Below are 26,704 nucleotides of genomic sequence, written 5' to 3'. Positions count from 1 at the left end.
AATTTCTTAATGATTACAGTTTTTTAAAATCATCATCTATTGATGTGTTACGTGCAGGGAGCACAGGACTTGTGGATCGACGCTTCCCCACACAGAGTATTCACAATCACTGTGTAATGATGAAAAGTCCACAGCTGAAAGCATCAGAAATGCGAAAGTTATTGCTGGGCTGTCACAGTGACAGCCCAGCAACAACAGCAGCCTCCTGCTATTTTCCAAATTTATCACTTTGATGGATATTACTGTTACCAATTCACGATCCTCGCTAGCACGTCACTAACGGTGCCGTTACCTGGGCACTAATGGGGGCAGGACGTCATGTAACTTCACCCACTGTCATGCCAAAGCTTGCTCATCCTAACCAGTAAGCAAATACGTGTCAGGCAGAGGTAGACAGTGTCACAGTTGATGCTGAGATACATTTTGCACACAATCTCCTTAGCCAGGGTGCTGTCATTGTGCTGCAGTTCATCCCGCCACTTCAACATCACCCTGCAAGCTGCCCAACAAGGGTTTCCCTTCTGCTCCCACAACTGATTCTTAATGTATATTCTGTATTTTCAATGATGTTGCTCCAGGTGCTTGCCATAAGGACTACATTTAGCACATGAGGCCAGATCCTAACACAAAGCAGGATTTGCAATGGGGCCGGGACCTGCTAGTGTTCCTCAGATGACCTGTTGGAGGCCCAGATAGGGGCAGCACCAGGTTTATAGGGTACAAACATCTTTGACTTAACTGTCGGAGAAACAGGTAATGCCAATTGCAGGGAAATGCTGTGTTCTCCATCTCCATGGGAACAAAAACTGGTACTTTTAACTGGTAGCATGGCCAGTCGTTTCTCAGAAGATAAGGACCACTGCGTGGGCAAGGTTTTTATTCTCTGTAAATAAACAGATCTTTCTGCTGATATCTTGGCAGCTGGGAAGGGAATTAGCTGGAAGATGAGGAATGAGTTAATTCCTGAGAAAAGTTTTACTTCAGCCCTAAAGCGCAAAAATCAGGTCTCCTAATGGCCTGGTTTTTGGGGGTTGGGTTTTTTTTCACCCCTAGGGTATATGGAATAACACCTTCTTTTGTGCTTACAAAACAAATGCTGCCTTCCATAGTCTGGAAGAACTTAGGAAGTTTTTAATTATAAGAGAAGAAAAACGAGGACAAGTAAAGTTGGACTGTGCAGAGTGCTCTGCTGGTCTGATCTAGGACAATGTGCCCTACATAGAGCTCAAATATAACATCCTTTGGGAGGCTGTCTTGCTTCCATTCAGCTTTTGTGAGACCACCCCTGCCCCCGCACTACTAATGACAGATTTCTGAAGCATAACTAGTATGTGGTCCTGCTACTGAAGCTGTAAACAAAACCATTAGTGGTAGGGGTGGAGAGGGAGGGAAAGCCATGTGCAGGTGAAGAATTTATCTGAGTGATATTCTTGCAGCTTCTGCTTTCTTCCTGCTTTCAGCACTGAAATAGCTCATCCCCAGCCACAGTCAGCAACTCTACCCCAGGTGGGTGACGCTTTCCCTTGATAGATACAAGGTCTGTCTTTTTTCTTCTATTTGTCTGGTTTTCCTGCCAAGAAAGTGCCATTGGATTGAGCTGAAATAGTTGCTCTTCCTTGACGGAAACCTTGTAGTTGGCAAATGGAGGGATATTAAGGAAAATAGAAAATCTTTAGGCATGTCATTAGATACTGCAATGAAAGTGTGGCCAAACTGTTACTCCTCTCCTATATCATATTGGGCAGGAAATTCCTGAAATCTTGTATTTGCAAACCTTCCAACCGAAAATATCACAACTCTCCTTTTTTATTATTTTTTTTTCCTTCAAAAAGCCCTAATAATTCTCCTCTTGTACATTTCTGACCCTTTTTTTTTTGTCTTCTGTGCATTTCTGAGCAGAGACAACCGCTTGTGTCCACCTCTACCCCCACTCTCCACACAACTAAAGCGCAGAGAGGATGTTTCAGTGACTCAAGAGGACACAATGGATGTGAGCCAACAACAATCCAACAGGCTCTACAAAGGGAAGGGCTCCTCCAGCCCCTCCTGACAGTCTATTTATGCACTCACAGGCTCAAAGAGCATCAGCAGTGTCTGACACCAGGTTAAACCAAGAAATTCTTCGTGCATCACGTCCTGTCGGCACAGGAGCCCCTTTCCCACAGAACAGCACCTCTTTTCCAAGGGAAGCAAATCCTGCAACAGCTCTCACACAACCACAGGGCTGTGTTATGGGTTTAGTTTTCATCTGGTTCCCTCCTGGTCTTGTTTGTTGCTGCTAACTTTGGCATTACCTGGCAAACCAGTTTTTTCTTTCCCCAATTATATCATATAACAAGAACAGCACAGCTGTGCTTTAGCTGAGTGCAGATACAACCTAGGATCAACTCTGTGGTGCAAATTCAGTTTTTAATACTTGTTTTTAGAGCAAATGATTTCACTGTTTCTTGAAACTAGAACTCTTACTTCTCTGTCATTATTAGGAGTGCCCCTTATTGTGAATCTGGACTCCACTTGCACCAAGCTGCTGATTTCTGCTAGGTCTTTCTTAAATTACGAGGACAGATGGCTAAACTGGGACTGAGGAAGAAGCTGTTCACACTAAACAGAGACTTCTGTGCACTCCGTGGGTGGAAAGAGGTGCCTTTGTTGTACACCACAGCTACGGGAAATATGGGAATGAAACCTTAACATAATGAGCTGGGCAGAGGTTAGAGAAACCAGAAGAAATGAATTGCTGGGGGGGTTATACCACTTTGGATGCAATGGAAGAGAAAACACTGGACATACTGAATAACTGCAGCACTACCTCATCCCTGTGCCTTAGCACAAACCAAAATGATTCAGAAATCCTTTGTCTGTGTGTTTGGGGTTTTCTTGCCTGGACCCTAAAGCTGAGTAGCACATTTGGAGCAACATATCTTGTATTTCAGACAGGAAATAAACTCCAGTCAGGAATAAAGACCCAAAAGTAAGGGCGAGCACGGTGAACGCTGGTACTTACAGGTGTATGTCATTTCAAAGCTGTCACTGATGTTCACAATGTCGATCTGGGGAAGGAGCTTGGGAGGTTCCGTGAGTTGAGACAACGCAAACCTAAAAGCTGCATGTTCCTGGGACTGTTGATTAGGAAATAACCCCCCTGGGGAGAAAAACAAAACAATATGAAGAAGGGTCTAAAGCACACTTGTATTAGAAACCTCTTCAGTCCAAAATATTCCTGCGAGCAGAGGCTACAGCTCCCCAGCCCAGGGAGTGCCTCTAGACTTGGAAACCCTCCAGCATGCAAGACCCAAGGGTTTTGTGCCCACTGCAGACAGGTTGGGAGCAGAAAACCTTTCCAGTTTGTGTGTTATGTAATACCTGGATCACATATAGGAGCCCTGATGCATCCTCAGGCTGAGCAGCCTGTAGGATTGGGATAATCCACGGCCTTCGGCTGAAACTCCTCACCCCCCATAACTTCAAGGCAGAGAAATGGCAACACTGTCAATGTTACCTTACTAAAGGCAGAATCAGAGTCTTTATTCCTCCCCTCACTTGTAATTAGGCTCAGTTTAAACCATCCTGACTAGAAAGAAAGGTTTGCTACAGAAAGGTTGCAGAGGTTCCTCCATGCTATGGGACTCTGGGGTACGGGGCAGCCTGGCTGAGCCTGGCCCAACAGGGTGGATGGGGACAGGGCTGCAAGAGCCAGAGTGACATGTGGGACCCATGACCAAACAACTGCTGCTACTGGAGGTTTGCTGAAAAAAACAAAAGCCCTAAATTTAACAGGTGACAGTGGCCAAACTCTAATTGGGCAGGAAATTGAAAGCTTGACCCCAAAAGGGATCAATCTAAGCTTAAGTACAGACAAGCCCAGAATCACAGAATGATGCAAATAGGATAGGAACTGGAAACAGGCTGGACTAAGGCTCAGAGCCTTTCCTTCACCATGGACCTGTAACAAAGTGCAGCAATAACCTGGCCCTAGGAAAAGTTTCCTGCTGCTCCCCCAGCTGGAACCTTGGCTTGCAGCAAATCCCTTCACAACCTCCAGAAAGATGTTATTAAATTCAGCCTGTCTTGTAATCTATATGTTTTTAAAGAGAGCACTGCTGTTGGCATTTTAGGAATAGGGAAACAAAACACTTAGCAACAAGGGAGAATTAAAATAAAGCAGCAGAAAGTATGAATGCTTAAGATGACTGGGGGAAGAAACAAATGTGCAAGGACCTGCTATCAATGTCACTTTGCACATCTTTAGTATAGAGGGCATCTCCTTGTGTGGAAAGGGCTATTTGTGTATCAATACCCCCCCTACGCCCCCGTTCCTCCCACTCCACACCCCAGTCATGGGTGTCAGAGGAATAAGATGCTCATAGCCAAGTTAGGCTAATACATGTGTTAGTTGAAAGGGAAAAAAAATCCAGGATGTTGCACAAATTTGGGGTAAAGGGGAGACAGGAAGGGAGGGAGACAAAGATGCAGCATCAACAGCGATAAAAGCACCGATTGTGCAGCTGGACTCAGGCAGGAGTTGCCTGAACTTGGTGGATTAGCAATTGATTGGCATTGTAAAGAGAAGGGAGGTGTGAAAGAAAATGGGCATGCAAGGGGAGGGAATTTGGGGCTAGGTTACAAACCATCACCAATAAAGATCAACGGGAGAGTAATAACAAACCTGGGGAGGGAAGGAGAGGAGCAATGAGAAGTTACAGGAAGGGAGAAAGGAATCAAACAGGCACTGCTGGTGTGCAGGGGAAGCAAGTGGTATGAAATGGAAAGAGACTTCAATGTAAAATCCTCCTCCAGTAGCTTTGCCCTTATTCTTTAGCAACAACAAGGAAGAGCGTCTGTTTGTTACCTCTCGTCCCAGTTACCTACAGATGAGGGCATCCTCACGAAAACGTATCATGCAACCGCCGATTTTGCAAATGCAGCAACACACAATGGCAGCCCAGACATTTCTCAGAGCAAGAAACAGATATTTTTTCCATAGTTCCTCCATTTCAGAAGCACTTTTCTCCCTCTCTGCTGGTGTGTGTGCAGGCATTTATTCCCAATCTTCCCCTCCCCCCAAAGCCAAATTGATCCATCTCTGCTCCGGCAACGCTGGTACCAACGCGCACATCCAGCCCTCGCAGTTCACTCCCTCGCTCTCTCTCACACACATACACGCGTATTTTGCCTTTGCAAGCACATGAATGGGTCATCTCGTCCCCACCGCCCCCTTTCCACCCCTACCCACTCATCGGGGACCACCATCCCCAGCCCCACACTCACCTATTTGAATATTGTTGGGGAAATTGGCCCCTAACACCGCCCCTAGGAAACTGGTGCAGAAGAAGGCAAAAATGTGCTGCATATTCCCTTTTGCATTGGCGAAAAAGAAGCCCAGTTCCAAGCATAGATTTGATTTTTCCCCCGCTCTGCTCTCTTTAGCTGCCTCTCTCGCCTGCCCTCCGCTGCGCCTTCGGGATGCGCGTCTCCCTGGCTCAGAATCCAGCGCTGAGACTGCCGCTGAACACCGCCTGGCAGCAGGATTAACTGAGCCCCGAGAGAAAGAAAGAGAGCCCGCTCCTCATCCACATCCCTCCCCCGCCACACACAACACACACGCACACGCACACACCAGGCGCTTCCAACCAGCTCTTTCCCCTTCTCCCAGCAGGAGCTCAACAGCTGGGTACCGCATCCCCCCTAACCTCGGCTATTCCCGCCGGGGGTCCTGACTGAGATCTCTAAGGGCAATCCCCACCTACCCCTAAATTCCCCGCTTTCCCCCTCAACTTCTCTTGGCAGAAGCTAAAAGGAACCTGTGAATCAGTAGGTGGCAAACTCCTCTAGAGAAAGGGATGAAACTCCTCTGCCTCTGATCCATCGCTTCCCAACCTGGGCTCTCACTCCTGAGTCCAGGAGCTGAACCGATCACTCTCTACAGCCGGCTCATTAGGATAACAAAGAGGGTCGTATCCTGCAAACGTGCCTGGGGAGGAAGGATTTCAGAGCAACAAACAAGAGAACCCGAAGGATTAAAAAAGGAAACTCCCCCCCACTCATCATTTTTTTCACTGATTTCTCTTGCCTGCTGTTAATCTATGAGGCTTTTCACCTCTGCGTTTGATGTGGAGGAATCTGTGCTCACCAGCACCATCACGTAGGGCAGGCTTCTGAAATTAGGGGGTTATTTTAGCCTGGATCATTACAGGAGCTGTTTTGTGGCAGTTCTAGTGAGGTTGGAGCTTATTTGACCATAAGAAGCTTTGCTCAAAAAAAGAAAGGGGGGGAGATAAACAATAAAATTAGAAGCAATAAGAAATAGCTCTTAGGCACAAGTTGTGGTATAGAAATTTTTGAGGAAGAACTGTAGTGAATACAGAGCCACAGCCATCTCAGAAAGAAAATTCACCTGTTCCCCTCTGAAGTCCCAAACCAAACTTGGGGTCAAATTGTACCAGAAAGTGAATGCTCATGTCCAAGCCCAGGGATTCTGATTTGATACACACAAGGGCTACATACCAAAGAGGAAATGGAAAGCAAAAGGGCTGTTTGGGGCAGAATTAGAAATAGAACTTGGAAGGCCTATGTTCTGGATTGGTGTAGGGTCCCTTGCCCTGGTCACCACTCTCCATCTCCAAAAGCATTTGGTTAAATTGGAATAACACCAAAGAGTGGTGACTAACATTTAAAGGTCAAGACTTGCCCCTGCATAAGGAAGAGCTGGACACATGACCACTGGATAACCAAAATGGGATGTGACCAAGCCTGCAAAATCTGCAGGAGATGTTCACTGTTGGCCACAGAGCCCAGGTGTGACATGATACTCTCAGGCACATGGTGTGACTCTTGGGGATAGTCCTGTGCAGGGCTAAGAGTTGGACTCGAAGATCCTTGTGGGTTCCTTCCAACTCAACATATTCTGTGACTCTGTGATAACCTTACGGTGCAGGGATAATACTACTCTTTATATCCTCAGGCCTTCATTTAACCTCTGCAAATGAGAGTTTGGGATCTTTGATATCTTCCTAGACAGTTTTATGGATTTCACTATGACTTCTGGGATGATAAAATGCTTAAATACTCATGTAAATGCCAGAGTTGGTATGGGGTCACAGAACTGTGCTCCTATACCTTGCACAAGAGAGGAGTTGCACTGATGCCTGAAACTTTGTGGCCTCTTACAAGGACAGTATGTATAGTTACAGAGCAAAAAACAGAGCCCAGAAGACTTGTATCTTCCTTGCGGAAAGCAATTAAATATCCTTCTAGGATGGATTCCTTTTTTCTCCAAACCACCCTTTACCAGGTGACCAGGCAATGATTCTCGGTGCCAGGTTCATTAGAGCAGTTGTTTGGGCACTCGGGGGGCAGTTAAGGGTGGTCAAAGGACACCTTGACCCCGTCTCACTGCCTGGATGACCATCAGCCCAAAGTCATATTCAAGCACAAAAAATACACATCTGCTCTTGATAAGAGCACCTTCATCAGACCTCCATTTCACTCCTTGTATAATTTAAGCAATACTGATTCGAGGCTAAAATAACCTGCTGATAGGTTTTATGGGATGTTGCTTTCCATCCAGAATTTAATAGAAACAGCTGCATTCATAATCTGAAGGAAGGCACTGAAGGATAACTAGAGCAACAGAAAGATGCTAGCACGTTTTCAAAACTCCCAAACAGCCCATCTGATAACAATAATAGTAGCCATAACAATAAAATATTATAATAGCTTACAGAAATCTTGCACAGTCGCATTAATTAATAATGCTGCTTTTGTCTATAAACTTCTCAAAATGCAGGTGGCTTAACAAGGGGAAACTCACCACAATGTAACAAGATAAGTAGTAATAAGATCATTATTTTAAGAAGGTATTCATTTCCTTTTTCCCTATAGATAACAACATTTTGTTCAGAGTCTGTTAGCATAAGGATGTTCAGAATTAACTCTGTGTGCTCTGAAGGTTCTTTAAATCAACATCAAAGCAATATAGCTTCTGAACTTTTGGCTAATGCCCAAATTGAGTCTTGGGAAATTGGTGAAACGCTTTAATCTCACAAGAGTAGTCACAATAGAAACACAGATCAATCCACCAATCTTCTGAGAGAAGAACACAACTGAATTATCTAGATTCCTAAAAACAATTGAAGGAGCTTATTCCTCCTTGCAGGTTTCAGAAAACAATGAAAATTGTTCAATACAGAATCCAAGTATATTGCACAGTACCATCTTAATCAGGAGCAACTGAAAATATCAGGGAGTGGAGTGTTTTGAAAACCTGCTTTTTTTCCCAAACGGTTTTTAAAACACAGGTGGGACAGGCAGGCACCTGCTGGTCAACAGGGAACATACAACAGGGTTTTGTGGGATTAATTAATGCAATTGAGTGTAAAGAATTAAGTAAATACAGATCTAAAAAAACCAAAAAGCCAAACAAACTCTGTTCAATTCGAGAAATGGTATAAAGGCATCCTGAGTGTGGCTGGTTTACTTTAGATCTTTGCCAGACGTGAGAATAAGAAAATGGCTATGTCAGAGCTACTGTTCCCCTTGTGTTCTGTCTAGGCTGACCTTGCTGTACTGGGCGAGAACCTTTGTTCTCACCCATTTCTGCTCCAAGGTTTTGCTTAGAGCCAGAGAATTTTGGCTCTGAGAAGGATGTCTACCACCTTCCTCTTTGCTCTGCTTTGCATGGCAAGAAGTTGTCCACCCAAGCAGCATGGTCTGCCTTCGCTATCAGAGCTTTTGTTTCCAGGATAGAAAATAAGCAGTTGTTGCAGCAGATATATTTCTGTACCAGAAGCCTTGGAAAAACAAAGGACTCATTCACATGCAGAAGCCTCCAGCCTTGAAAAATGAGGAAATCAACAGAACTCGGCATCCGTCCGACCTCCCAGCAGAATTATTTCCCCCGGTGCCCACTGTGTTTTACATGATGCTCCTGAATGTCTTTAAAGAGGCTATTCAAATAACTATTTCCAAAATTCCTTTTATTTTCTAGCTGGACAATCTCTATAGGAGGCTTTTTATAAAGAGCAAAATGTAATTATAGTGATTAATCTAAATAAACTCCAAACAATGCAGAATCTTATACGGTTTTCACAGAGCCTCGGCATAAATGAATGCTGATGGAGTGACATGCATTTCTCTCCCTGCCTTGTTCACCTCAATTTTGTTATTTTGGATAATGTGATGCTCAAGGAATGATTGTAGCACAGGCTCTGAGAGGGCAGACTCAAGATATTCAAAGTGAGGAAAATGTGGAAGTAATCAAGAAGGAAAAGGGGTGAGACAGTTCCCTCCATTCACAGCACCGACTCACTGGGAAGCCTGTGTGCAGATAGCCCTCGGCACACCTACACCCAGCAAACATATGCACAGTCACTGGTGCCACCCACACCGAAATGACACTGATAGACACGGTTAGGGAAGTGTACATGTGCTGTGTGTTCACACACACACTCCAGGATCGCCCAGCAGGAGCGGGCGGCACAGCTCAGGGATGTTCACCAGCACGTGGAGCGGCTGTGGGGGAACAGGGGCAACTCTGCAGCCCATTGCACTCCCATCCTGTTTTCTAAAGCAGGTCTCAGCCTGCACAGGGATTTCGGACCTGCAGTGAAGCCTTTAGCCCTTCACTCCACCTTACTGAGAAAATTCCTACTGAAGTGGAAATAGGGAGACTTCAGGCTCTTTACCATCATTTTCCCGTGTGTGTATGTTGTTTATTTTAACATCGGGCACTTGCTTCAATCTTTAATCTTTGTATTTTTTATACCACTGAAAACCAGCACTTACAAACTGTATTAATCTGAAAATTTTTAGTAGATTCTCCTTTGCAGAAATAGCCTCAGCAATATTTGGTGTCAGGCAGAAAAATCTTTCCCCTCCAGCAATGAGTTAGGCCTGAGATGTCTATGGACCCTCTTTCCTTTATACAGGAGCTGGAGCTGTCAAATGGAAAGCTTTGACATCCCAGAAGCAACTCAGAGAAGTTAAGGGAAATATGAGCTTCGTCCTTTTCCAGTGTGTACTAAATTGCAAAGATGTGGGACAGAGACAACACTCAAGATGATGACAGCTCCAAGCAGGTCCTGACTGATGCCAAACATCTGGGGGCCACCAGATATTGTTTATTAATTTACTGACTGCTGATGTGGGAAGCCTGATGTGAACTGAAACTGAGGAAAGTTGGCTTTTTCCACAAACTGTACAAGAATGTGCTTCTGTTGACATCCTGATCTGCTTATTACCATATTTATAAAGAAATAACTTCTTTCTCACTCTGGGATAATTAAGTAAGCACATGGACTGGAAGATAAACCCGTCAGTCAGAGTGGCACTGCAAACACTGTAAACCCTTCAGCTGGAAATTCATGAGCAGCAGCTGGCAAATGGAGCTGTACCCTGGTGGGAGCGCCCACAGGGTACAGTTGCTCTGGTGAGGGCTGTGGAGTCCCACGAGCTGGACTCTGCTGCCACCCAGCACAGCTGGATGGGGAGCCTTTGGCACAATGGGACCAGGAACTTTCTTGGAGTCAGATAAGGATGTAACCTGTACACTCAGTCCAAGTCGAACACACTACAGATTCAGATCTGCAACTTTTTTCCTAAAGTTATTTGTCCCACCATCCAGCTGATCTGTTGATGGTGGGTTTGCTTCCATCAAACAGACTTGATGTGCTCAACCAGGGACATTTCTGATAGCAAATGATGTAAACAGCCCTGCCTGGGTAAACATCTACATGAGCACTCATGAAAACACAACGAATCCCTCTGTGATCAATCCCTGCTGACCTCTTTACTGACTTCCCTGAAAGAAGACTTAACCATCTGCAAGCCCCAAACCACTCTCTTCCTCATACATGGAATGCTGCTAGCACTCCTTCCCCCTCGGTGAATGGTTGATTTATAACTACTTATAGAATCACTCTGTGCCCTAGTCTCAGTTTACGCTCTTTGCTGAGTCATAAAGATAAATCAGAGTTGTGGGTGGATCCCTGTTTGTTATTAAAGCACCTTATGTTTCTCTAAGCTTTGCCAGAGGAAGCAGAAATTACTGGTAATATATTAAAGTTACAGTAGGTCTACTGTTTTTGGAGAATATAAATCCCCCCAGATTATTGCTACAGATTGTGTTGTCCCATTATTTTCTCATCAGATGGAAGAACAAATAAATGATAAATATTTTTAAAAAATGTTGAAAATATATGCTAAGAGATTATTTACTGTGAAAAGCCAGATACAGGGGATGCAACCTCAGTCAGAAGTTCTGGTTATCGATAGTTCAGTCTAATTGTAAAGTTTTATCTAATGATAAAGCTTCCTTTCACTCAAAGTTCCCAAAACATTGTGAATGCTCCAGATGAAATCAAATAATGACTGAGGTGATTATGCAGTTTAATACTGATATACGAATCAACCCTCATTTTTAATCCCTGGATCAAACTCAAGATGTGCAGAAAACAAACGTGAAATGAGGAAGCAAAAAGGCTGCTGATTTAGGAAGAAAAAAAATCCCCAAAACGCAGCAGCAGCAGCAATTGCCACAATTCAATCAGCCTTACAAAGATCCCATCATTGCCATCTGGCTGTGCAGCTCCCAGGCTGCTTTGCTAACACTCGAGATAAACAAACACGTGGGCTGAGCTTTAGGGTGGCTGATCTTGGCCTTTCCAATAGTCAAAGGACTCAAAGTTTTGAACTGGAGTATCTGAGTCAAGAAAAGAAGTATCAATTTCCAGTCCTTACATCACATCCTACTGGAGCAGGCTGCCAGCTACCAGCTGGGAAGGGGGAAGTCTGTGCACAAAGGAGAAAACTTGAAAAATCACCAGAATTATCAGTGTCATTCTGTCACCAATTTCTGCAATCAATACAGATATTCATGTCACTTCTCCTCATTCTTTAATTTCTACCCATGCTCTATCTCAGAGGGAAATGGCAATTTCTGTGTTGGATCGAGTCACCTCCCACCCTGCCTGACTATCACACACATCATAGTCTGTAGCACATTTGCAGTCTGTATGTACTAAATGGATTGGATTTCACAAGGGCTAATAACTCAGCAGAGACAGACACCTCTGAAAAGTCTTCAGAGAGGGAGATTTGCACATGTGGACCCTGCAAGAATGACCCGAACTCCCTCAAAACACTGTTGGAAGAAAAACTCGTTGCAATACGAAATATCATTATGTAATTTCTTACATATTATTATGAAAAGTTCTTTAAATTCTGAAAGAATGTGAAAGCAAAATGCTTTTGGTTTCAGTTTAGAAGAGGAATAAAATGAGATCTGCAGAGTTTCTGAATAAACAGTCACACATCCATTCTTGGAGAAACTACTGAGGAGAAATAGAAAGGTTTCAGGATGGGACACAGAAAATCATTAGAGCTGGAGAGAGGAGAATAGAAAGACTGGAGCCAATCTGCTGAAAGGAGTTGAATGGGGAATGAAGAGACCCAGTGGTCAAAGCACTGCCTGGTCCAGAGGCACTCCGTTGGGTGCATCTTTTATCCTTGTCTATAGCTCCAAAAAGAGTTTTTTAAGTTCTACCAAGTCATTTTCTACAAATGTGTGTCAGAGGTCCATAGCAGTGGGATGTCCCATCTTTTCACTTCTCTGTCAGAGCATCCAAGCCCTCCATGGTATGGCCAGTCACCATGACTTGCCCGAGGACATTGCTGCCAGCTCCATAGATGGGTTACTGAAAGGGGAAGGGGAGCAGTAGGAGCTCTCCTCTGTGCAACAGGCTGGTGCAGGGGAACTGCCTCTTGCTGACACTCAATAGCAAGGTCTTCAGCTCAGCTGTCACTTAGGCTGCTCTATTTGGACCAAGAGCTGTAAAGCTCAGTGGGTGCATGAGGATCTGTAGGTTATCTATAATTTCTCCTCTTCATCCTTTAGGCACCACAGAAATGACAGAGAGGTAAGGATATAATATGAAACTAATGTATTTTTTCAAAAAATTATCCTGTTTTCCAGGATGGAAGGGAGAAATTACAAAGATGATACAGGCCCTGTTACACCAGGTGTTTCTGGAGATGTCCCATATTTAGAGACTTTCTGTACTCGTCAAGGTTTTTGCCCGAGACCTTCTGTACATCACAAGCAGAGATCAGTGCTGTATTACAAACACAAGGGCAGACTTCCTTTGTACTCCCAACAATGGATCAAGACAGAAAGAGCAGCACACAAACACCCTGTCACCTGGCACACCACAAAGTTTGCAACCCGGTGTAACAATGTCTGCAATTAGAGCGAGTGGGAATCACAAGAGAGCAGATCATTAGCAGCTCCATGCAGTCCTACAGAAAGGGCACAGAGCTGAGGAGTTTCAGTCAAAAAAAAAAAAAGTGTGCAAATGAGAATTTTTTTTCAGGAATATAAAGATGCAGTAACTGCTTTAAAAATCATATACATCTCTGTACACTTGCTTTGGATGCAGTCTAGGACCACTGGGCGACTGCACTGAGTCATGTTATTCAAGGAATCTAAACTCCTGTTAAGCTCTGAGAAGCAGCACAATCAACCTACAGCCTCGTGTCACCTTGCCCACAGAAAAATTTGATTATCCAGCTACTAATGATCAGTGATATAAGAAAAAGAACACTTATCCCATCTGAGAGACCAGCAATGGAAGGAATTTGCCTAAACTCACAGAACTTGCAAGAGGGTTGGGACCGAAACCCGCAGTGTGGTTTTCTGCTGCAGGAACTGAAGGAAAGTCCCCAACCATGAAAACCTCATGTACTTGTCACAGCCCTTGCCTCCCCTGCCTACGTCTCGTAGGAAAGCCCCCAAGAGCTATTGCCATCTGTAGCAGCACGATGACGAGTGGTACACTGCCTAAAACAACACAGGGAACCACAGACATTTGGAAGTGATTCAGGTGAAAATGGTGCTTTGTAAAATGAATAACATGCCACCGATTGATTTGTGAGACTCACTGCTAGCAAAGCACTGGCTTCTTCTGGGCACTGTGCAACCAGCCCTAGGGATGAAAAGGCAGGTTTTGATCTGCTTGGAGCTCACTTGCATGCTATAACTCCAGGACTGAGGGTAAAAGGAAAGACAATGTGGAATGCAAAGACCTGGTGACCTAATTCATTAACTACAGGCTGCTTTCAGCTTTTTGTCTATGCTTTGCTATGTGCATCTTGTGGGCTCTTTTTTACAAATATCTCTCTTTTCCTTCTTCCTGCCAAGAAAGAGTAGATATTTAGACTTCCCATTTAGTGTGATGATATCACATTTATTTATAAATGTTCATCCTTGAAATAAAAGGACAGAGATGACGATAACTGCTTTGCATTTAAACTCCTTGCCCAGGGTTTGTGCTACAGCCTCACAAGTTTAGATGGCCCCTGCTTTCAAGTCCTCTGGACGATGAACCACAGGTGCTGGAAGAGCTATCCCTCTCTGGTTGCATCCACAAAGCAGTCCTCCCTCCTCCAGCTTTGCAATGAAGTGTTTTCTCCCAAGAGTTGTGATTATGAAATGTCACCGTGGAAACAGTTGGAATATAATATGTGCTTGCTTGCTTTCCCCCCACCCTTTCTCCCCTCCCACCAACCTCCTCACTTTCTGAAGCTATGTTTGCTGTACAAGAAAAATCCTTCTTGCTCCCCTCCTCCCCCCAAACCTGCAAAGGGGAGTGTCTGTGCCTCACAGTTACTGTGACAAAAACAGATGCCCTCAGAAAGTGTCCCTATTCATTAACAGCTCCTTGGTATCTTGTAGCAAGGCAAAACCTACCAGACTCAACTGGGTGTTACTGCAGGTACCAGGACTTCCTGCCTTCCTCTGTCAAATAATAACTTCTTCAAAATGACATTATAAAGAGGCTTTGAGCCAGTAGGATCCTGGTCTGCTGTTGCTATAACTGTCACTGCAAGAAAGCCTCTACAGCAAAGCATAATTCCCCATCACACACCTCTGCTGTCCCCTCAGCTCTGCTGTCCTGTTCCCATTAGTGCAATAATGAGCATACAACACGGACACACATCTTGGTTTTCTTTCTCGTGTCCCACCACCCAGAGACAGGTCTTTAGATGATGAGTTCTTTGTGCTCTGCCTATGTTAATAAAGCACGTTTTTCCCCTAATCGTGATTTCTTCCACATTTCTCATCAGCATCACAAAAGGTCAGAGCTGTCCACCTGGGAGTGGAAAGGTCAGTTCACTTTGGATCTGACACGTGGTATCTCATAGCTCCTGGAATATAATCAGCTCACTTCATATTTATTTTGTGTGACTGCAGCACTATAAAAGAGCGGGGGTTGTTCCAGAGAAATCTTCAGTCTCTTGTAAGGAATGTGCGAGCAAACCCAAGGGAAAATTTGAACTCAAGAGAGAGATACTGAACAGACCTCTCTCTCTGGCAGAGAATGCTGGTTTAGTAATCAAAAATCACAAAGGGAATTTAGATGCCCACTGGTATTTGTTAATTTTAATTAATGGGAATTGCATATAAAAATCCCCCAGGCAGTTGTGATCGTTTCAGGAAGCAGGGTTTTGAGGACTGCAGACATGGACCCACTTGGTGGGACCCTTTCCAATGCACTAGTCATTAGAAGTGGTCCAAAAGTACTCTCCACAGTCAGGTGTACATGTATGGCAAGACTATATGGGGAATCAACATATTCTCCAATTCTGGACAAGCTTTGAACTTCCACAGTGAGGTTCATGCACACATTGTTCCTTTGCAGACACTCTTGCTCTGGCAGCCAGGGCATATTGTCAGGGGTAGGGAAAGGGATACAAAAAGTGACTTCTGCCCTGGGAGAGATGGGAAGCAGGCAGGAACTTCCCTTGTTGCTGACTTGACTAGTGCTGAAGGAAGGCAAGGGGACACACCTTGATGGTTTGACCAGTTGGAGCATATGACCTTGTTACCTCCAACAGGGCCTTTCAGGTAACTGTGAAAGATTCCTATTGGAAGTGGGGGTCTCAAGAGTTCTCTGAGGCTGATGCTCTTCAGTACAAAGCTCAGCTTCTGTTTTTTCTCCTATGGCAGCTTATTTGTCAGCAGCAATGAAGATGGGGATGCACCCTCACAGGAGCTGCTTCCTCGTAGTCATGCAAGCCATAGCCTTCCAATAAAGTGGCTTGCAGTTGCTGCTGTCCTCATTGCTCTGTCCTCATTGCTGTCTCACCAGCAGCCCCACACACTGCACGAGCAGTGTAAGCTGGTCTGATAGCGCTCTGCCATAAGGTTAGCTTAAGAAAAAAAAAAAAAATTTAGGTCTTTTGGGTGTCATACACCAGTATCTGCACTTTGAGCCCATTTCTTCAGTTGCTTTGTGCCTTTAACAAGGATCCGGGAGCAGGCACAGGAAATCCCTGAGACACGCTAATGGACACCCCTCCTACCCTGGCCTCCAAATAAGCAATTCAAATTGGCAGCGTCTCTCATCAGAATTGTTAATTCTCCACCATGTGACAGTCTCCTGTAACTCCCAGGCTCACCAGGTGGAGAAGAAGCAAAAAGACTCTCGATGTAAATACTGCCTCTATTTCTGACGCGCTTTCAATTCTCTGCGAAAGCAACCGATCACTTATGTCCCCTTGCCCTCCTCACTGATCCCTGCACTGTAACAACCCTCTGCAGCAAAACACCTTTCACACAGGGAGGTGCATGAAGGCAGCTCCAAGACAGGAGCAGTTGGCCCAAGATCCATCTGTGCTCAAAGCCTTGGTAGCAGCAGGGATGGAAATGGATCCCTGACATCCATGGCCACATGCCAACCTGCTACCTCCACAAGTGCCCCCCAGCATGTAGAGATGGAGAAAACCACTCAGCCTGGGGCTGCAGCTGCGATGGGAAGAGCCAGAGTGCAAAGGTATCTCTGGCAGCAAACAGTGCTCACCCTGTCACCTGCTTCTACAGAGCCCCTGCAGGGTTATCCAGTAGGGCAAAGCCTCTACCCCACAAAACATTTATCGAGGGTCCAATGCTCCTTTTGGAAAGGAATTCAGGACATCTGCTTGTTTAGCCCTAATCAGATTTGGTTTTTTTCTCTAACTGACTGTGACAAATCGCTGTCCCCAGTTACTAGACAATTCTCTTTCAACATCAAAGCAGAGCAGGTGATAAGGGAATCTGGCCCATCCATACCTGAGCACCAGTAAATTACAAGGCACTCAGACAAGCCTGTAACCTTAGGCAAGGTGAGTTAGGAGTGGGAGGCTCAACTGTGGCACTGCTGCTGTCTGTAGATTTTACAGTCATATTTAAGCCTGTCCATCAAAACAGGGCACTCCACTTGTTCCCATCTACTTCCACCCACAGCTTTCCTACTTCAAGTGGTGAGTTGAGATTTGGTATTAGTGTGTATTCACTGACTAACCTCACTGTTTCAAACCACAATGTCCAGAAAATACTGGTTTGTACATTCTTTTTTCCCCCCATGTTCATTTATGGTTTCCTTCCCCACCCCCTCCATCTCAGATCATCATGAACACAAGTATATCTGCAGAGCGTACACTGTACTGGGTTTGGTACAGACACCTACATTCAAACAACTTGACAGTCTATAGTAAAAGGAGAGAAAGCACTTCAGACACTCATATGCACAAGGCCATGTATCAGCTTACTGCGAAAAGGCACAAATCTGCTTGTTTTCCAACCTACAGCACTGTCTTTTGCTCACAAAGATCCTTTAAAACCACTTCTGGGTGGAATAAACAAACAAAAAGTTTAATATCCTATGAGTCTCCATTTGCACTCTGTGTGGGGTAAAGTGCTGCAAGACCTAAGATACGACATTTTATACAATTGACAAAAAACTAAAGATACCTTTAACAGAAAATTGCAACCTTTCACTGAAAAATTCTCTCAGAAAATTAGCGTTTTCTGTCTGTCTGCATTTTATAGAAAATAATTTTCTTCCTAGTGTTTCCTTTCTATAGGTTTGGAAACCCGAAAAAACCCTGGCTAAAAACCTGGAAAAAAAGATGGGCAGGGAGGAGTTCAGCCAAAAATATTTCATTTGCCATTTTTCAGTGAAAAGTCAACAGCTTCTACAGTGCGTCTACCACATGATCTTGCAGGCAGACATGAGATTCTCCATGAGATGCACAAACAGAACTGACATTATGGAGATTGGCACCAGTGTTTTCTCCTTCATGCAGCTTTGCTTTGTATAATATTGTGGACTACAGCTTAAAGTGAAGTCTATGTTGAAAAAAAAAAGCCCTTGGTCTTAAGATCCATGGGAACAAGGCTTTTAGTCAAACCACAAGGTGAAAGAGTACCTTAGGCAGAAATATTCAAGGCTAGATACACATTGGGAATGAGCAGGTGCTTCAGCAGCATTGCCTAGTAGGCATTTGTAAGAGTAGTAGGAGTGTGATCACACAATTTCCATCCTCCTCCTGTGACTAAAATCCATCCCAAGGAATCCCTGCTCCAGGTCATGCTGTTTCCAGCCAGACCCCACGGTGATCTGGGTGGTCCCCACCATCCCCAGCCCCAAACTGCACCCAGGGGTAGCTGTCGCTGGGTGCAAAAAGCAGCATCCAAGTAGTCCTGTAACCATGACAACATTCAGGATCGAAAACACACACATTTCAATTCCTTGTAGTAAAAAGGAAATATCAATAAAGGATGGAAGCCACTTTCTGTACGTTTCCATGTTCCTCATAAGAAAGTCCTTGGGAATATCCCAGCTCTTCTGTATATGAAAATAAAGGAGGCAGAATCCACATCCAGTACTGACTGCTTCAGGGTCAGTTACTCCTGTACTCTTTTTTCTAGTTTAAATAAGATATCTGAATTTCTTTTGCACCTATGCATTTTGATATTCATCTTAATGCCTCAGATAGGTTGCTTTTTCCTCTTTCCTTTTTCTTTCTTTGCACCCCCCATCTTCCTCCTAAAGTGAAACACTCTGTATGAGTGACAGTCATTTCTTCTGAGCACACAATGACTGTGATTTGAATGTCAGCCCTGCAAGCATGATTCAATGCGGGTTTCACTTTTTACGTTCCCCAGCTGCAAAAGAAGTTGCACAGTTCCATCAGTTTACCATGCTGCTGATAATAAACCCCCTCCAAGTCACTATGGCAACGAGGCTAATTAGAAATGGGCTAATGTTGGGGTTGATCCTTTCAAATTTCTCTAGTCTAGGCTGCAACCAGATGGTTAAATGGTTAAAGGACTCAGAACTTCCTGGTTTAAGAGAAAATACAAGAGAAAAGGGTCAGTCGCTGCTCATTGTGAAATAGGACCTGAATCTTTTGGCATTTACACCAAATGTGCTTGCATGGACTCTGGCTGTTTTGGAGACCCATGAAAGAGTGCCAGAAGAGTGCTGCCTTGGCAGAGAGCTCTCCAGTAGGGGTGGAGATTCCAGCTGAGTTACCTGAGCAGAGCCTTAGCACAGCCCCTAGCTCCAGAATGTCCATGTTTGAAAGGTCTACAGATCAGTCTGGAATAAAAACATCCCTTTTCTCCTGCTACCATTTCTCATAACAACAATGAAAAGGATTCTCATAGAGCAACTCCACAGAGAAAATACGTGTAAGAGGGCAAAAAGCAGAGGACTTTCATTAAAATGCCTGTCAGCCTGGGAGAGCTTTGTAAGGGGCTTCCAAAGCACTTTGTTAAAAGGTCTCGTCAAGTGCTGCTGCTCTGTCTTTAACAACAGCAGGAGCATCACATAACACTCAAGGAGATGGCAGAGTTATTAGGGCTCTCCTCATCACTGCTGGCTTTGCCTTAGTCAGGATCAGGAAAGCAGACAAGGGTGAAATGGGTACAGAACAGAGAGTTAATCTCTGTAATGAACTTGTCCTGAATGAGGATGACACAAAGTGAAGATTGGGAAAAAATGTTTGACCAGACAATATCTTTTGCAGGTCTCTTCAGGTCCAATCATTTTGCTGGGCTCTGCCAAGACTGTCACTGTGCATCCCAGCTTTGTGCAGGACAATGAGTAGGACCTTGTGCTCGTGTTACCAAGTCACAAAATATTGAGAATCTTTATCTGCATTGCATAAGGATGATCAAAGATAAATTCAGATCTGGTGGTGGTTGGAGCTAAATAGAGAATTTACACCTATTACTCCTGTTCTTGTCAGGCTCTTAGGTAAGATTCAAACTGTAGTACTGCCAGTTCTGCACTCTTTTGAACAATTACAGAATGTGCTGAGGTTTGATTTCCTTTTAAAATATATTTTAAAGAAGGAAAACAGTGAAATTACAGCTCATATTTCCTATAAAGGTGCTGAAACTTTAGGTGAGAAAAAGAAACTGCATAGTTTTTAAGTGTTTCATTTGAAAGGCAGAGATTGCGGTTTTGTAACAACAAAACCTCTTTCTTCAGAAACAGAGATATTATTGCTAAAAATGGTAGCAGATTTCAGAGGAATTTTAGAAAATGCATCAAAATATACATTTAAGTTCCATTCTACGTCCCCAAGCTGGTCAATGCTAGATTTGCACCTGCTGGGAGAAGCAGCAAACTGTTCTGGTCCATGCTATGGGGATGTGCACATGTACACACTTCACACAGAAGTGCTGCGTCTGCAGTGGTTCTTCTACATTGTGTTCAAGAAATTCATCTTTTTCTAAAGAAAGAGAGAAACTGACAGAATTCCAGCATGTCAAAACTGGAATAAAGACAGTTGGCTATTCCATAGTCTAGGCAGAAAGTAACAAACAGCTCTCCAAACTAAAATTACACGTAAAAGTTGCAGTGTTGCCACCGAATTGGGTTCAGACTTGAGAGGACAGTTGATCACAGACAGTCAAGCAAGCACATCTGAAGATGCCACCAGCCCTCAACCAGGTCATGATTGTAGACTTAATCCATTGGAATGTGATAGAAAATGGATTCACTTACACCACTGCTGAGGAAGGACTAAAAGGGAGCAGGCAGTCATTTCTGACAGCTGAGCTGAAGGCACTGTAGCTTCTTGAGGTGCTGTGACCCCAGTGCTTAACAGCACAAGCTTCCCCTGGGAGAGCTAGAACTTTACTTTCTATTATGCTGCTCCGTAACACCTCAGTCAGGCCACTTTTCTCCCTTCCTTTCCCACTCTTTTCATCATTTTATAATGACATAGGAGAAGTAGCCATCTCCTACAAATTGCTCTACAAACCCTAGCAACTTGGGGCCTCTAGGTGCTACTGTAATACAAATAATAAATACAGGACCTGAGTTTCTTGGTGACACAGAAACTTGAGACAGCGAGTTGAACCTATTTTCCCCCGTTACAGAAATGTATTTTTTGCAGTATGGCTCCCTCCTCTTTCTCCAGCACTGCTTCCCAATACGTTCCTAGGCAGTGGGAAAAGCCAGGCAGGCAAGACCTCTCCCATCCAAGAGTGATGCAGCAAGACGTGTGCAGCTGCAGCTGTCAAACATCAAGAGAAATCATTAAAAATCCAACACCCCAAGCTATGCCTGTTACTGAATATCCTTTAGGGCTTATTGTTCTAGCAAGCCTGCTGTGACTGGATCTTTTCGATGTTAGATTTTCGTTGAGATGCGACTGGCTCTGTAGAAATTGTGAAGCTTCAAAGCTGCAGCTCGGGTCTGATTAGAGCCTTTGGCTCCTTCAGTCTTTACACACTTGCTGAAGACATGTAGGTCATTGTAGAGTGTTTTTTTGCTAGACCTTTGAATTGCTGGCTCTTGCCACAGTGTACCCCAAAGAGAAGCTGCTGACTGTGGTTGAGCACTGAATGCAGGGACAGAACAACGAATCTGTGGTTTGGCTCCTGAATAGGAAATTCCTGAGCACAAGCACTACACTAACTAATGGTTCCTCCTCCATCTCTCCACTTGACATCCAGGCAGGAGTAGAGAGGCTTCTGTACCATTTTAGGTAGACCACTGAGGTGGCTAAATTAGGGAGACAATCCTTTTTTCACCACTCAGGAAAAGCAAAGAGCAAATCAGAGCTGTGGTCCAGACTGCCATGGCTGAAACATTATGCACAGGATCAGGAAATGTAAATATGTCTTTCCCTGCATAAGAGAAAATTACAGGCAGACCCGACCCCTTGAGTATTTCTAAAGGCAGCACAGGCAGGGCTCTGGCTGCAGGCAGCAGCCCCAGCTCCCCCTTTGCATCCATGGGGAACAGGAGGGGTGCAAAGAATTTTCCTCCCTGTGCCCCTGAAGCAGTCAAGGGTGGTGAGGAATGCAGAGTAGCACAAACATGGAGCAACCTCAAGCATCCTCCTGCCCTCCTTGGACAAAAATAGGCCACAGAAGGGACAACCTGGTATCACCCAGGGCTGTTTTACTCAGGGGGCTCTTCCCTGGTAAAATAGCATTAGATATCCACTTTGTGCAGAATGAAACTTGAAAAAAGATTAATTTAAAGCATAAAAAATTATATTAGTACTAACACAGCCTATTTTCAGGCTTGGAGGAAACTCCAGCCTCTCTGTACTTACCTATGACTCAAGGGTTAAGAAAAATTTATCAGAACAATCACATTTTTAAATGTGATTTAAAATAGCCCTTCATTTTCTACTCATCTCAACAGGCTACTTCGTTTCCTTTCTGGCAGGTATAGTTTGCATGTGAAATTGAAAGCAGAATTGCTTTTAAAAGAAAAGTAATAAAAAGAGTTGTCATCCCTAAGCCACAGTGCTCTGCCCACTTGGGAACAGTGTGCTCCTGCCAGTCTGTGCTCTCTCAGGGCCTCTTTCAGCTAATGTGCCACCTGATGAACGTGAGAGATTGATGTACCCTGCCCAGAGACAGAGCGAGCATAGGGAACCTCATTTAGAAATCGCAGTGTCTGCTCATTCCCCCATCGTGTCTCCTCGCCTTTTGATGGGCTGTGTTCTCACAAGAGGCTCAGGTGTCATGGGACAAAGGGCTGATACTGGGGACAAGCAGCAGAATTTAAAGAATTTAACTACCTATTCTTTCTAAAGGAAAGCAGAAGGCAGCATCCCCAAGCCATGACTTCATCTCCCACTGCCTCCAGGACACAGCCTTTCTCCTCCTGAGCCAGATGGAAGGTCCCAGGGGCAGCTTTGCCTCCCATGTTGCATCCATAGCACCTCACACCCTTGGATGCTGTGCCCTGCAGAGCTACCATATCCCCATCAGACAGGACAGCACCATCCCAGACTTCAGCAAGGAACCCCTGCACTACGACACAATGTCTTTTCTTAGACAACCTTTGGAAAGGCATACAGTATTTACCTGGAAATTACTAGCGATGCAAACATTTGCTCTATATCTGTGCTTACACCAGGCATATTTTTAATACTCAGCCACATGAGCTTCAGGAACCAACTCTGGCTGTGAAGACAAAAATTAAATGACAGCCCTTTCCACGTCTGCCCAGCTGCATGGGACATGGAAATACTGGCACACAAAGGCTTGTTTTCAGTAAGTCAGAGTGCAAATGACTGAGGAAGACTTTGAAACACTGCTTTCCTAATGCTTTTGGTCGGGTGTGTTTTAAAAAGTCATGGTTCAGGGCTCCAGGCTCTCTCTCTCTCTCTCTCTACCACTGAAGTAATACCATTGGAATCAACAATTATAATCTCTCATGAGTCTGTGGCTATTAAAGATTAAGAAGGTTGATTTTGAAATCTATGGATTTCCTAAGGGAACTGAGAGCAGAACCTGTGCTGGAGCCCCAGGTTATTGCTGCTGGGACTCTGTGCTGGGTTTACTGGTTGTTTCCTGCCCTGTCCAGTGCACAATGAGACACAGGAACAGGGAGTCCTCTTGCAGCCTTGCCATCCCTGCTGAGCTGCACTTGGTCCTGCCCTTTCCTGCAGATGTTCTTTACATAAGACCAACATCATGAGGTGGTTTTGTAGGAGACAGATTGCCCCTGCCAGGGTTTCTTGTCTGCCATCAGCCATTATGTCAATGAGGACACTGAGTCAAAACTCACAAACTTAGCCCATATGGAATAAAAACTTCTTGACCTGCCGTCTCATTCTCTCCCTTATACTGTTATGTTTGCCTTTGGGAAATCCACTGTGAAACTCAGAAGTGTATTAAGACAAGCTATAACTACTGGGTATAATGCTGGCTTTGACAAATAGATTCGTTAACTTGTGTATTTTTACGGTGTGTGACGCCATAATTTAGCCTGGGATCAAAATGTTTTATAATGTCCTGTTAAACAAACAAAGTCAATAACACAGGCTCTTTCTGCCTTGAAAGTCTTTCTTTGCCTAGAATATGTCCCATCATGCAGAATTTATTTTGCACTCTCTGCAGCAGAATGAAGCATAATGGGTCCATTTACTATAATGTTGCATTAGTTAATGATCATTTATGCTGACTTGTTACCCATTAGATTCTAAGCAAAACTTGCACTGGGTACAAATATCACCCTGAAACATCAATTCCCAGTTCAGCACCTTGGTCTTTCCCCCTCTTCATGATATGGATGGACAATGTTGAAAGGTTTCTTGGAAGAAGGTTCCTGTCCTGTTCCTGAAGTGCATCTCTTGCCATACATAGAAAACTTCCTTCCTTCACAGAGGAGGGGACATGGTACCATCTAAAGTGTTCTGGGTTGAGAGTTGCTACTACAACTTTACACATACTCTGTCCCTGTATCACCAGAATGTTTTCAGGACTTGAAATTAAAATAGAATTTTTTTAAAATTTATTTTTGTTTCCAGTCTCAACATTATGTAAATTCTTTTCATCCCTTCTCATACAGCCCCATCTGTAGAACAATGAACATGAGCACTTTTTCAGGACCATCAGCACTCCCGCTGAGTCCAAGCACATTTGTGACACTAGTGTAAATCCACAGGTCTAAAAAAAATGGAGCAGTCTTAATCCATGTGCCTTGCAAGCAAAAGACCCTGGAAAATGGGAAAATTCAGATTTTGCAAATGGAAAATACAGACTGACAAAAAGTGGACTTCTATGACTATGCCAATTTTAAGAGTTTAATGCTAAGAGATTATAAAAAAATTGCACAACTCTTCCAAAGACTTATGAATACTTGAAAACATAGTTTACATCTCTTAATATACTTTTTCTCATAAGCTTTGAGCTATGAAGGTATAAAAGGTGAAGGCAAAACATCTGCTAAAAATACGAAGTCTTTTTTTGTATTATTTTTTATAAAGTACCTACTGTTACGTAAATAACTATTTGTGATTTAATAATGAAAAGCTACCACTGTTACACTGTCACAGGGAAGAGCTGCATTAGACATCATCTTCAATCTGAGGTCTGAAAGACCTAGCTAAAAGAAAAAGGATAAAGAAAGGAAGAGAAAAGATTTCAAACCAGATGTTTGCTTTGAAATCTCATGGTGATCTTCAAGTTATCCCACTTTCATTCAAGAAATTGTAGAGGATTAGAATGCACTTCGCCAAAGGAGGAAATTTTGCAAGAACTTGCATGGTACTGACAAGTCTTTTCAGGAGTAAAGCAGTCTCATCTTTTGTGTTTTAGCACTAAGGAGGAGTTTGGGCCCTTTCCCCCACTTCTGGTACACTCAGCATCAGGCAGCACCATGTGCTGCCCACGGCATTCACACCATCAGCCTGCACAGGGAATTGTAGCTCCTGCTCTCTGTCTAGCAACCAAGTCTGCTTTGTAGACTGCACACAATGGCACCAAATAGTCAAACAACTGCATTGATCAAGCCTAAGTGACTTTACTGGGATTCTTCAAGGAGAAAGAGACTTTTTCTAAGATCCAGGTGATATAAGTCAATGACACCCCAAAGACACTATCAGTTTACTACTTGTTTGTCCAGAAGGAAAATAATTTATTTTTTTATACATATATCAACTGCAGGTTTTTTATTTTTAAGGCCACAGTTTTGTATGTCTTACTACTGGAAGGTAGGTAGGCTTGAATTTCTATATTAGTGACAGTGACACTGCATGTACCACAATCATTTTGAAATAATGCTTAGTGAGGATTCCTTTGGACTCCACAAGGTAGCTATTGTTGATTAAATAGTAATTGACTTTAAAAGTATATTAAATGAGGACTTATGAGCAAATAAACAGCAATGTCATTTGTGAAAAATTGTTACACAGTTGCTATGTCATGAATATTCTTCAATAATCAATTATTACTTTTAAGATGTAATACCTGAATACTACGAGCACAGAACACTTGATTTCAGAGTGCTGTCATTTAAACCACGGGAAAGCTGTTATTATAAACATGAATCTTTTGCACTATGTTGCAGGATTTTGCTGGTTTTGTTGCTGTTACCATTGGTGAGGAAATAGGTTGCTGTGGAGGTTGATTAGGAACTGCAGGTTCTTTCTCCCATGTCATGACTCACCAAAGAAGTCAAACAAAGCCCACTGCAGTGGGAAGGCTGCTGACTGCAGATGCTCATGTCAGGTCCTGGATAGAAATCATTAACAATCTCATCCTCCTGTTGCTTCTCAAGCACTGAAGTCCCTTCAATTCATTTTGTCTTCCTCTACAACCACAGAGGAAGGAGAGTTGAATGAGCAGAGAAAGACAAACCTCTTCCATAACAATATTTGGCTACAAGGGAGAGAACAGGGCAAATGGGGCTGGTCCTGCTGAAAAGCAGCAGCAAAAATCCAGCTGTACCCTGTTGGGAAGAGCCAAGGTCAGAACTGACATAGTGAGGCTGAGATCTGTCACACAGGGGAAACCAAAGAGTAGAAATTTCCCTGACACAGGCGTAAAGAGAGGACAAAAATAGACAAATCAAGGATGTTGCAGGAAAAGTATGAGGTTTAAGTAAAGATAACACAAAGTGGG

At 43.8% G+C, this 26,704-nt stretch overlaps 1 protein-coding gene across 5 annotated transcripts in view; it reads right to left on the bottom strand.

The window, feature by feature from the left end:
- The window catches only part of GRIA1 (glutamate ionotropic receptor AMPA type subunit 1), a 119,160-nt gene extending 113,617 nt beyond the window's left edge, over window positions 1-5,543 (bottom strand). For 4 of the 5 annotated variants that reach the window (XM_027718464.2, XM_027718466.2, XM_027718465.2 and 1 more), the window contains exons 1-2: window positions 5,269-5,516; window positions 3,005-3,142 (exon numbers count right to left, since the gene is read on the bottom strand). In XM_027718464.2, coding sequence (XP_027574265.1) covers window positions 3,005-3,142; window positions 5,269-5,350 — 220 coding nt within the window. In that variant the 5' untranslated portion in view covers window positions 5,351-5,516. Of the gene's footprint in view, window positions 1-3,004; window positions 3,143-5,268 lie in introns of all 5 variants that reach the window. The other variant, XM_027718467.2, reaches the window with a different exon arrangement.
- Between the last annotated feature and the right edge of the window lie 21,161 nt (window positions 5,544-26,704).

The sequence above is a fragment of the Pipra filicauda genome, unplaced genomic scaffold (genome assembly GCF_003945595.2).
Source record: "Pipra filicauda isolate LSUMZ 115617 unplaced genomic scaffold, ASM394559v2 scaffold3_size10097308_pilon, whole genome shotgun sequence".
Taxonomy (NCBI): Eukaryota; Metazoa; Chordata; class Aves; order Passeriformes; family Pipridae; genus Pipra; species Pipra filicauda.
The sequence above is the reverse complement of the archived record's forward strand: the minus strand, read 5'-3'. Positions and strand labels throughout refer to the sequence as shown.